Genomic DNA, 12,196 nt, shown 5'->3' with positions numbered 1-12,196 from the left:
GTTTTAAAGGATAAATAAATGGCTTTAATCCAAAAAAGAAACAAAACAAAAAAAATAATAAAAAAAAAGAAAAAAAAAGTTACATGCCCCGGGTGAGGCTCGAACTCACGACCTTAAGATTATGAGACTTACGCGCTGCCAACTGCGCCACCGAGGCTATGATTGAAATACGGCTAAAGAGTACTTCAACCCCCATATGTTCTACATTAAGAACACAATTTGTTCTAAATGCTAAAATAATGAACAGATGGATTGTCATTGTTATTAAATCTAATTATTAAATAATTAAAGTCGCTCGAGAACTGTTTTATCCGTTTTGCAGCTGTAAAAACTCCACTTGTCTTGTATGAGTCATTGGAAAGCCGTCCTCCACCTGTCCCTTTGGCGCAGAGGATAGCGCGTTGGACTTCTAATCCAAAGGTCGCGGGTTCGATCCCCGCAAGGGATGAAACTAAAGAGTTCAAGTAAATTTTTTGGCGTATCTTTTTTTGTTTTATTGATAACAACACTTTATTATAGATAACTTCTCATGGTCATGTTTAACTCTAGGATTTGGGCTGCAGCGAGGGGGAAAGATTGCGTTCGAGCACAGGACTACTGAGTCGTAATTTCTCCACATTGGCGGCATTTGAGTTTAAACTTTCTTCTGTCAAACGTTGGGCGCGTAACTCTTGAATGGATGCTGTAGGGGTATTATAAATTTACATATCTTTTAACTAGAAAGTTCGGTTTATGCCAAACAAAACTCACGACTGTATGGGGTATATTTATCAGATAGCCAACTCTCCAGATTATAACCAATGAAACCAACCACGCCGGCAATTGGTAATGTGATATACACAGCGTTACGCTTTAGGAGAGCCATTACAATGGGCCACATCTTGTCTTCAGTCCTTGTTTTTGGTAGATTTAAAGAAATTTACCGGAAAAACACGAAATAAGCGGCGTGCAAAATTATAAAATCAGACAGCTGATAGAGATGCCAGATTATTGGAAATAGTTGAAGAGCAAGTTTAATAAATATTTTATTAAAAATTTTCAAACTCTTTCAATATAAAAACAAAAAGTTCTTAAACACGTAGTTAAAATATAATAAAGGTTAATTTCGATTTGCAAATAACTTCTTCTAACTGGGTAAACATTTTTCAAGATTCTCCATCCCTGTATATGAATTCGGGCACACTAACGGCTGATTGCGCCAACCTCTATTCGATTTTTTTGCTTGCGCATTACGGTCACACAATTTTTTTGTGTTTTTGTGCTCTCTCTTTTCATCGGCAGTGCAATATTGCAATTACAAATTTTGCAGCAAAAATCGCAATTACATAAAAACGGGAAAAAATCAGGCGAAACTAGAAAAGCGCTACGAGCGGGCAAGCGAATATCTGCACAAAAGGGCACGGCGAAAAAGATGCAAGAACGGGAAAAACGTATTTACGCATTACGAAGCGAGTTGTTGTTTTGCCGTTTTTTGTTTTTATAATGCCAATATCGGGATAGCTGCATTTTTTTGCAGTTAACACAGAGATCTCTTGTGATGTAGGCAAAACACCAATACCAGCAAAACACCGATATCATTATATTCTCTCCGCAATAACAACAACTACATAAGTGCATTCAACAATTACAACGCAATCAGAACAAAGAACTACCAGCAGCAGCAAAAACAACAACAGAAACAAACGGTGGACAGAGAAAGAAGGAGTAAGAGGAAGAAGAACAACAATCGCAGCAGACGACGCATAATTTCCTGCTCTCATACACACAAACACCTACGCACACACAAAGAGAGCGGGGGCAACAAAGAATACCAAAAGAGCGTGGGAGAGGGAGAACCAAGAAATAACCGAAAGGGAAAGGAAAAACTGCATTTCTGGATTTGGATCTGGATCTGGATCTCTAGATATATCCACGCGTAAAATGACCAATTCGGGACGCAATCATCATCGTTACGATGTAAGTAAGAGATTAACGATGTGATCATAACATTTTGAGAGGTTTAAAAAAAATTGTTGAAGGGACAGAAAGTATCTACAAAACTTTATAAGCATTCTTTGTCTTCTTCAAATATTTTAATACCTTGTTACATATTTTGGTCGCTGTTAAGCAATCCGGTAGGTTTTTATTGCAGTATTTAAAAATTTTGAAATGTTTCTAAAAATGTCAAAAATGCTTTAAAAAAGATTTATCCACGCAAAATTCTTGCGAATCGTATGACTGAAATATTTCAAAAACAATTTTGGGAAAGTGGTTCTAAAACATCATGGGTTGCAATTATTAAAACTTGTACTAAATCGAATTTTTTAATTAAAGATTGTTCACAAGTATAAAGGAAATGATAGAATAAAGCTTGTTGACCTTCCCTCGAACTCTAAAATCTCAAGAGGTTTTCGAGAGATAGATAATTAATCAGAAATTAAGTTTAATGGAGCCCCCTTGAAGTTTACCAATATTCTCTATTTTCCATTAAATCCTTGCTTCTACAAATGGAAAATATATTGTTTATGTATAAAAAAAATGTTAGGTCGAGTCAATGACATTCGATTAGGTTATTTGTTTTAATTTTTTTTATTGGTTTTTAAAGTGATTAAATTATCAGTGCCTCCTAGCGATAGATAATAACAAAGCAAAGTAATCAGATTGTTAGATAAATAGCTGATGGCTCACCAAGAAATCGTTTTTTTTTTTAAATAACATTATTTTATCAGGAACAGCGCTATATTTGTATAATGATGGATTTTGAAAAGCATGGGAGCGCAAGAATATATTTGGGTTTTGCTTGTGCTTGCCTGGGGTATTTTCTTCCCTCGTTTGTTTTTCAAGCTCAAGACGTGCTGTTGCTCTTTTGTTTGTTTGCCGATCCAGACAGTTAGTCAGCCACTTCCACTTGCCCCAGCTCCCGTAAACCCATCCCACTAAAATAGACTGCATCTCGTTTATTTTTATGGCAAAGCGAGTTCTTTGCCTTTGAAGTCAGGAATACGGAATACAAACAGGAGTCATCGCCTTTGTCGGAGCGACAGGAATTCGCCCAGCTTGTAAAAGTGTAAGTGGCTAATGTCTCACACCCTCCCTCAAAAAATTATATGTTTGTCTTGCGACAAAAGTGCAATAAACTCGCTGTCAACACACCCCCAAGCATTAACCAATGACCAGTTGCGAAGTGAGGACTTCTGACAAATTGGAAATTCTTCACCAAGTGCAATGTGCACACAATGTAAAGTAAATAAGCAAACAGAAAAGAAGCTCATGAGCGGAATTTACCAATTTCTTGGACACTGTCAGAGATTTTGTTATAGTAATATAATCATTTGGGATTTAACTTTTTAAAATTTTGAGGTTTGTCATTATTTTTATTACCATCTTAATTCTAACTATTATAATAGATCAGGTCATAAATTATCTAATATTATGATCAAATTTTTGTTAAATGGCGCTTAAATATTTATGCAGAATTTTATATGTATTAAGTATTGATCCACATATCAGTCTGTAAATGAATTGATAAAGATTTCTTTCCGTGGACTTGCGTTAATTACTGGGAATGGAAAAAGAGGAAGACTCATTTTAATTGCGTTCTCCTATGCTTTAATCGCACCGAATTGCTTATTTATTTTGGGGCTTACTGACTGTCCATTCTTGGTATTTGGTATTTGGAGTACTTAACTTATCTAGAACCCAAAGCAAAAGCCAATAACAAACGAAAGTAAACAGATTGCCCGATAAACAGCTGACGGCACTACCAAAAAGTCTGGCAGCATTGCAACCCTTGCAGATTTACCAAGTGAAAAAGAGAGTGTGGGAGGCATACGGATATGGGAGAGTATGAGAGAGGTGGTCTTCTCGTATTTACAGTTATTATTGGGGATATCGATACCCTGTTTTACAATGTATACTCTTTTTTGCCATGTTATGTAAATATTCGAAAAACTAATTCATTTTCTCCTTAAGAAAATTGTCTTTTTAATACTTAAGTCTAAAGCCCTTTCGGTGTGCTGGGTAATATATCAAAATATCAGCAATATTCTTTTTAAAACCATTAAAACCTAAACCTAAAAAAAACTAAATTATTAAATTACAAAGGCATATTAAATTTATTAGTTTAATGCAATGAACAACTCTTCTTTTTCAAATAGAAAGACTTTTTATTAATATTAACTTTTTGAAAAAGCAAAAACTTTGAAAGACCTTTGGCTTTTTTTCGATTTAAACATATACTTCAAACTGCAAACGTAGACCTTGTGTTAATTTCCTGATTGACCCTGCCTTAGAGTTCAAGTAGTAGTAGCAAGGGTATATGAAGTTTTTTAGTTGTCTATGGACGATTAGTCCCCTTTTGGACTCTCTCTTTCGCTTTAAGACTCGCTCTCATTGAGACTTTTTCAGCCAGCTTTTGGTTGCTCGACCTTTGTGTGGGTGCAATGTCCCGCCTCCCCCAAATGCATTTTCCCGAGAGAAATAAAGTGAGAGAGAGAGTGCTGTTGTGGGCCAGCTGTTTTTCGAGCTCTGGCAGCGTTGAGTTCTCGATTCTCCACTTAGTTCTCATTCTGCGCTCTGTTGTCATCGATGTTGTCTCGTGAAAATTGCAGCTCTCCTGCGTTTTTCGTGTCTCGCGTTTCTGCATTTACACGATTTTTCCTCGCAGCTGAGGGAAAAGTGAAAGAAAAATCCATTTCACGCCAGTCCAACTGAAAATATAAACAAATGGTAGGGCGAACTATATCTAAATGTGCCATAAAAAAGTGTGTTTTGTGCAGTGCTGATTGCTTTTCCAGCTCTTTAATTGCAGTTGTTATGGGCTTTTCCGCCTGTTTTTCCTTACTGGTGTGTCATCAGCTGTTCGTTTTTTTTTTTTTTTGATTTTGTGTGTATATTGTTTGCCTGCTTTGCGATTTTTGAAAGGTTTTTTTTTAACATTCCACCTGTGTTATAAATGCTGTTTTATGCTTACCCCTTATGAATTTCTATATTTATCGACAATAAAAAAAGCATTGAGTGCAACCCAATTTGGATGCTGACCCAGTTTTCCCTATTCGCTGACCTTGCTGACATGCATATGAGTATATAGCTTGCTAGTATATAGTATACCAAAACTATATAGAACGGAAGCATGCTTGTCGTCTGTCAGTGCTATCAACTTTCAACTGTTTTTGTGGGCCAGCTGACCCGGCCATGGCTTATATAAAATGCAGCCCAGATTTGTTGTCATGTGGGCTGGTTGGTATATGCATACATATGCGATACATGTATTGTATATGCATTTATTCCTCTTTTTTTTTGCGCTCGAGGTCACTTGGAAAGTAAATGCCCGACTGGGAATTTTTAATTTGTTTACTTTTTCCACACGCACCAACCGCCCACTTTTCCACCCTGTTTTGCTCTTACTTTTTGTCAGCTGTTTTAGTTTAAGTTACGTATACGCCATGTGTTGCATGATCAAATAAATAATAAACTATGCAAAACGCAGCAATCAAGTGAAATGCCTTGCACTTGTCGCTTCCATCACTTAAAGCGAATTGAGTTGAAACTATTTGGGGTCTCAGCTGCACTTGAATTTGCATAAGTACGTGCGAAAGATATAGCGCCTTGCGATATAAAGCAGCGGTCAAAATAATAGTAGTTGGTGGCTTGTAAATGGCTTAAAGCAACATTTTTTGAGAAAAATTCAAAATACTATTTAAAGAATTTGTACATTGTTTTATTTTTGATTATTTATTGTATTTAAAACTTTGAAAAAATTGGTTGAATAATTTAAAAACCTTTTTTCTTTAAATCAACAAGCTCTTTTCTCTTCAGCTATTAGCTTGTTTCTGGTTATTTTCCCTTAAAAAAATATTAAAAAAAAACGTTTAATAAAAACTACTTTAAAAATATATTTTCGCAAAAGTATGCGCTTTCAACTATATTGTTAACCTCCACTGTCGTATGCATATGTGTGATCCAATTGTTCGCCCTGATTGAATTCAGGCCACTTTAAGTGTTTTTGTCATAAATTGATAATAGTTTGTCATCCTTTGATGGACTAATTGAATATGAACATATGAATATTACTATATATTTATTTCAACTCCTATTCTAGTTAAAGATCTGTTGCAATCAATAATTTATTGGACCTTCAATCGCTTTATTTGAATCTCATACATATGAATGCCTCTATACAATTGTGAAAACAGCAATTTTATAACTGACATGTATTGTGTTCATAGAGCTTCTGTAATTGTTGTGCCATTTACAGTACCTTTTGACAAAGAAAAGAATTTGTATTGTTAAGTTAAATATGTCTATACCCTGCTCTGTGGAATTTCAAGTTTTTGTTAGCTTCGTGGCGGAATTTTTTAAATTTAAATATACTTAATTAAAACTACTGAAGCGGTAACGGTTGAATAATGGTTAATTTTGACGCAAACGTTTTAAAAACATAATCAATATAACACAAAAATTTTAAAGAATAAAAATACTTTAACTGAAATGAATGTTTAAGCATTGAGTTCAGTAATACAAAAATTATTTTATTTTTATATTAATTTAAAGTTTTTTTAAATACAAATTTGTTATTTTAAAATAAGTTCGGAGTTTTGAAAGTGTTTTAAAATTTTGCCTTATAGCTTGGTACTAAACTGCTAGAATATGCAATGTACCTTGCATGTATTTAAAGGTATATATTTCAGTTATCAATTCAATCTTGTGTTATTTATACACACTTATTTCTTGTTCACGCTTCACTCAAATTCGTCACACGTTCGATCGATTGCCTTTTTTAAATTGCCGTTGATGACTTTTCATTTAAGTTGAATGCCACGACAGTGGGTGGTGGATGTGGGGAAGGGGAAGTAGCCCCCAAAGAGCTTAAAGTTGGGTGCGCATTTCAATTAAAGCACGCCCGCAACCTTGATGTCCGAAACTCTCTGCTTCTGTTTTTTTTTGTATTATTTTGTCTTGTATTAAATTCCGCTGTTGTTCTATTTTCCACGTGCAAAAAAAGAAACAGCGTTTAACCAGTTCCTGCTGCTGCAGTATATGATTTCAAAATAATAAAAATTGAAAACGAGCTGGGCCAAAAATAAGCAAACGATTCCCAACTGATCAGGGAGCAACGTATTAAAGACGCAAATTGTGAATAATTTAATCGAGCGTTCACACGGCGCCGACCAGCTGACAACAAATAAGAAACGAAAAAGAGAGTGCTGAAGGGTTAATTGAATCGGCAGAGGAGAACAGACAGGCAGCAGCAGATAAGAACCGAGACCGAGAATGTTTGCCAGCGCCGCGGAGAAAGGCGTCGTCGACGTCGGCAGCGGCGACGGTACGAGCAACGCCGGCAGCGGAGGCAGCAGCAGCGGCGGTGGCAATGCCAGCGGCAGCATCGAGTTGTTGTGCCCGCCCAGCGGCAGCAGCAGCATCAGCGCCAGCTTCAGCAGCAACAGCGGCACCAGCAGCCAAACCCATAGTACCGCCATCAGTAGTGCCACAGATCACAGTAATAACAACAACAACAACAACAGCAACAACGGCCACAACAATCACAATCCGAGCTTACAACTGAACGGTAATGCCAGCAGCAACAACAGCAGCAACAGCAGCAGCAACTCCAGCAACAACATTAGCCCTCCCATCAGCAACAGCAACAATAATCACAGCAGCAGCAACATTATCAGCGGCTTTTGCAGCACCATTTGGCGCTCTGCCACATTTGGCAGTGCAACGCCTGTTATCAATCCATTACCTGGTGTACACATTAACCCCAAAAGTATGGAAAGCAGCAGCGATAGTTGCTCATTGAGTTCTTCGATAACGCCAGAGGTTTGCCTAGCTGATCAGCAAAGGATCAACAGCACTCAAGATCAGCAGGAGGATCAATCCGTAAGAAATCAATAAGAAAAAGAAACAAAAACAAAAACAAAAAATGTATAAAGGAAGATGAACAAAAACATACAAAAAATTACCCATTGTTACCCACCTTCGATGACATTTTTACCCACCTCAGCGGTCGTTATATCATCTTGATCCAGCATTTTGTACATATAGCGCTCAAGAAATCCTCTTAAAACCCTCCTCAAATCGCTCTGTCTCTTTTTCGCTTTACCTCTATCTCTCTCTCTCTCGTCTTGCGATTCCTCCATTAATTAATTTGTTTTGTTCCGGAATTCAATTGAATCTATTGGTTTTCATTAATGTTTTTTTTTTTATTTTGGGACCACTTGAGAAATCAGTCAGTCAGTTGATTTTGTTTAGCCATCCCCACATCTCCAATTTGGAAACTTCACAGACCATAGAAATGAGTTCACTTTCAATTGTATCACTCATCCGCCATGTTGTGTCCGTTTCAGCAAACATTCCTAGGCGCCACCGAACTGGACGATGAGTTAATCAAACAACTGCCAAAGGAGGTACTGCTGCGCGTCTTCTCCTACCTGGATGTTGTCTCACTATGCCGCTGTGCACAGGTAAATGAACTGGCAGTTTCCCAGTCTTTCCCACTAATGAATTTTTCATGCTACTACAGGTATGCAAATATTGGAACGTGCTGGCCCTCGATGGATCCAGCTGGCAGAAAATCAATCTATTCGACTTTCAACGTGATATCGAGGTGAGCTTTGGGGCATCTAATAGATGATAACGAAAGCCACGAGCAAGCAGTTTTCAGAATTTTAATTTTATCTTAAAAAGTTAGATCTGCAGGGTGCTATGTTTTCTATAAATTACAATTTTATTAGAGGCATATATCTATATTTAATTCAAATATGTTATATTAGCTTAAACACAAGTACAATATTTAACTGAAAAATTAATTCATTGAAAATCATATATCATAGAAAATTCATAAAAACACATCTAAACTTTAAAATATTCATACAACTTTGAACAACTTATTGAAATACTTAAAATTATGTGATTAACAGACATTTTTATATTGTTCCATAATTAATAAAGTAATCAAAACCAATGTTAAGCAATATAAATAGTAAAACTAAACAAAAAGTAACATTTATTTATAAATAGTTAACAGATAATAAGAATAGCATTGTATTATTATTAATTATATATAGCTAATTACTAATTAAATATTTATTTCTTTTAAACAGGGTCCGGTGATTGAGAATATATCGCAGCGATGTCGCGGTTTCCTCAAATCACTATCGCTTCGTGGCTGCCAATCGGTGGGAGATCAGTCCGTGAGGTGAGTATCCATAAATGAGAACCACTCCAAAGCAAGAAATAAAATGAATATTTTATATTTTTAGAACTCTAGCGAATCACTGCCACAATATTGAACACTTGGATCTGTCGGAATGCAAGAAGATAACCGACATATCCACACAGTCCATCAGCAGGTATTGCTCCAAATTAACGGCCATTAATTTGGACTCGTGCTCCAACATAACAGACAACAGCTTGAAGTATCTATCCGATGGCTGTCCAGTAGGTTTACTTGAATAACCCATACGAAATAAGCATACTTTATCGGGTTGTTCCCGCAGAACCTCATGGAGATCAACGTGTCCTGGTGCCACCTGATCTCCGAGAATGGCGTGGAGGCGCTGGCCCGCGGCTGCGTCAAACTGCGCAAGTTCAGCAGTAAAGGTTGTAAACAGATAAACGACAATGCCATAATGTGCCTGGCCAAATACTGTCCCGATTTAATGGTGCTAAATCTACACAGCTGTGAGGTGAGTATAATATAATATTCAATTAATTGGGAAATTATTTCTAATTACAATTAATGTAGACCATCAGCGATTCATCGATCCGCCAACTGGCCGCCAATTGCCACAAGCTCCAAAAGCTGTGCGTGTCCAAGTGCGCAGACCTCACCGATCTCACGCTGTTGTCGCTCTCGCAGCACAATCATCTACTGAACACCCTGGAGGTGTCCGGCTGTCGCAATTTCACCGACATCGGCTTCCAGGCGCTGGGGCGGAACTGCAAGTATCTGGAGCGAATGGATTTGGAGGAGTGCAGCCAGATTACGGACCTCACGCTGGCCCATCTGGCCACTGGTTGTCCTAGCTTAGAGAAATTGGTAGGCTTTATCAACTTGCCTTAACATCCTATCTGCAGATGATTTAATTTATATACTTTGCAATAGACCCTTTCGCATTGTGAGCTGATCACAGATGATGGCATACGACATCTCACCACTGGCAGCTGTGCTGCGGAAATTCTGTCCGTACTGGAGCTGGACAATTGCCCCCTGATTACGGACCGAACGCTAGAGCATTTGGTGTCCTGCCACAATCTGCAGCGCATTGAGCTATTCGACTGTCAGCTTATCACCCGCACCGCCATACGCAAGCTGAAGGTGGGATTGTATATGCTTTAATTAGTACAAATTTATCTAATAATTATGTGGCGTACAGAACCATCTACCAAATATCAAGGTGCATGCCTACTTTGCACCCGGAACGCCGCCGGCTGTGACCAGCGGACATCGACCACGTTATTGCCGCTGCTGTGAGATTCTCTGAGATACGGCCATCGGCTTCGCCAGGAAGATAATGCGCAAGACGGCCACGGACTGATGGCCCGTGTGCATCGTCATGTTCGCCATGGTGTTCAGCCTGACCCTCGTCTCGATGATCTGCATGTACTTGCTGGGCCTGCTTGACGCAGCGATGACCACATAGCCGCCAGATGCAGTTACATATACAGATCAAGATCCGGATTAGCAGCAACAGCCGCAAGCAGCAGCAACAGCCGCCTGCAGCAGCGGCTTAAACGAAACCGAAACCGAAACCTAACCCTAGTTTTAGTTTTGAGCGAGTTTCAAAAACTCGCAGAAACCAGCATCAAATTGTGATTATTTTATTTAATATGCTACGTTAACTAGACCCTCATTTGTGTAATCTGTATCTGTATTAGCCTTCCCCATGCTCTATGTTTGTTATTAACTGCAGCCCGAAGAATTGCTAGCTTATACAAACCTGTATATATATATATATATATTTATGTAGATGTGCAGCCCGATCCGCGGCAGCTTCAGGTGGTTCCGCTGAATGTTATGTGTGTTTAGGCTAGAAACTGCAATTATGCGCGATTAGTTTTAACTCCCATACACGCATGCCTGTATTAAATGTTTGCTAAATTATGACTAAATTATAAATCCATCTGGAGCACGCTCTGATTTTATCTCTCACTGGTCCCCCGAAAAAAAAACAAAACCACTGGAGTTTTTCTAAATTCCGAAACATGTCGATAGAACCACAAAGGGTTCAAAAACACACACAAACACACATTTACACTCACTATCTGAGGTACGATTAATTTCACTTTTGATTATCCACACTCAAGTCTAGTGCCAGCTAAAACTGTTCAGCAATTAGCATTATATCTTTGTATAGCCATGTATATTACACAACGAACAAACGACACACACTGGATCATCTTCCCTGAAACACAAAACAGTACCCACATAAATAATTCAATAAATCTATATACACCGTCTGGACTCACACAGATACTTGAACAGTATATTTTGTAATGTATTATCCACTGAAAAATGTATAAATGGGGCAGGAAAGTAATCGTTAGCCCTCGCTATAAGCTCACAACTTGAGCCACCACAACTAAGTAGATAATATATTATTTCCACAACTGAAAGGTTTCCCTATCTAGCAGAACTATATCCAATCCTCGAGAGATTGAGCAGTTGTGAGCTGGGGAATAGGATTAACCCATTATCCCCACACTTAACCCCTCGACACAGAGATAAAGCACAATAAACGCAAAACGATACCAGATGAGATATTTTCCTGATTCATTGTATTCTCTCTTTAAAGTTAAGCTAAGCAAATGGTGTCATACAAACATATACCTACACCTACCATATATTTTCCTAGAAAGAAAAACCAAAAAGAAGTCAAAATCATATTTACACAAAAAAATACAAAAACAAAAAGATAAAGATAAAGATAAAACAAGAGTTGTAAGTTGCGTATTTTAACGGATCTTTCTGTCTGTCTCTTGTAGTGTGTTTCGGACTTTGTTTTAAAACAGTTTAAACAAGAAATCAACTAAAAAATCACAACTGATATGTATTAATTAGAGATAGAGTTGAACAAAAAAACCGAAAATATATATATGGAAAATTGCCGTAAAGCGCAATCGAGTTCCGTACCATACAAAAAAAATAACTTTTGGTTCAATAAAATTTACATTTAAAAGGAGAATTAAATATTATATACACCTCTATATATAT

At 37.6% G+C, this 12,196-nt stretch overlaps 2 protein-coding genes and 2 non-coding genes across 6 annotated transcripts; 2 read left to right on the top strand and 2 right to left on the bottom strand.

The window, feature by feature from the left end:
- Window positions 1–84: 84 nt before the first annotated feature.
- Trnam-cau lies at window positions 85–157 on the bottom strand. Its single transcript has one exon. It is a non-coding gene; the product is annotated as a tRNA-Met (tRNA).
- Window positions 158–375: 218 nt separating this feature from the next.
- Window positions 376–448, top strand: Trnar-ucu. Its single transcript has one exon. It is a non-coding gene; the product is annotated as a tRNA-Arg (tRNA).
- Window positions 449–469: 21 nt separating this feature from the next.
- On the bottom strand, window positions 470–977 carry LOC108144272 (small integral membrane protein 12-A). Its single transcript, XM_017268958.2, has 2 exons — window positions 751–977; window positions 470–682 (listed from the first exon to the last, which is right to left on the bottom strand). The coding sequence occupies exons 1-2, from the start codon at window positions 878–880 to the stop codon at window positions 546–548; spliced, it is 267 nt and encodes an 88-aa protein (XP_017124447.1). The 5' UTR covers window positions 881–977; the 3' UTR covers window positions 470–545.
- Window positions 978–1,234: 257 nt separating this feature from the next.
- Window positions 1,235–11,738, top strand: LOC108144716 (F-box/LRR-repeat protein 20). 3 transcript variants are annotated; one of them, XM_017269811.2, is made up of 9 exons: window positions 1,235–1,956; window positions 8,328–8,444; window positions 8,504–8,587; window positions 9,084–9,178; window positions 9,243–9,420; window positions 9,480–9,668; window positions 9,728–10,021; window positions 10,088–10,300; window positions 10,359–11,738. In XM_017269811.2, exons 1-9 carry the CDS (start codon window positions 1,921–1,923, stop codon window positions 10,464–10,466), a joined length of 1,314 nt encoding a protein of 437 aa, XP_017125300.1. In that variant the 5' UTR covers window positions 1,235–1,920; the 3' UTR covers window positions 10,467–11,738. The 3 variants fall into 3 exon arrangements, with proteins under 3 accessions (XP_017125300.1, XP_017125301.1, XP_017125299.1); XM_017269812.2 differs by lacking the exon at window positions 1,235–1,956 and adding an exon at window positions 4,571–4,707; XM_017269810.2 differs by lacking the exon at window positions 1,235–1,956 and adding an exon at window positions 7,135–7,860.
- Window positions 11,739–12,196: the final 458 nt, after the last annotated feature.

Source organism: Drosophila elegans, unplaced genomic scaffold (genome assembly GCF_018152505.1).
Source record: "Drosophila elegans isolate 14027-0461.03 unplaced genomic scaffold, ASM1815250v1 contig_183, whole genome shotgun sequence".
NCBI classification, from domain to species: domain Eukaryota; kingdom Metazoa; phylum Arthropoda; class Insecta; order Diptera; family Drosophilidae; genus Drosophila; species Drosophila elegans.
The sequence above is the reverse complement of the archived record's forward strand: the minus strand, read 5'-3'. Positions and strand labels throughout refer to the sequence as shown.

Excerpts from the sequence above, each read along its gene's own strand:
- LOC108144716 (XM_017269810.2), top strand. The coding sequence starts at position 7,252 with ATGTTTGCCAGCGCCGCGGAGAAAGGCGTCGTCGACGTCGGCAGCGGC. Across the intron at positions 9,421-9,479 it reads ATCTATCCGATGGCTGTCCA|AACCTCATGGAGATCAACGT; the intron begins GTAGGTTTACTT and ends TTGTTCCCGCAG. Across the intron at positions 10,301-10,358 it reads CCGCCATACGCAAGCTGAAG|AACCATCTACCAAATATCAA; the intron begins GTGGGATTGTAT and ends TGTGGCGTACAG.
- LOC108144272 (XM_017268958.2), bottom strand. The coding sequence starts at position 880 with ATGTGGCCCATTGTAATGGCTCTCCTAAAGCGTAACGCTGTGTATATC. Across the intron at positions 683-750 it reads TAAATATACCCCATACAGTC|CATCCATTCAAGAGTTACGC; the intron begins GTGAGTTTTGTT and ends ATACCCCTACAG.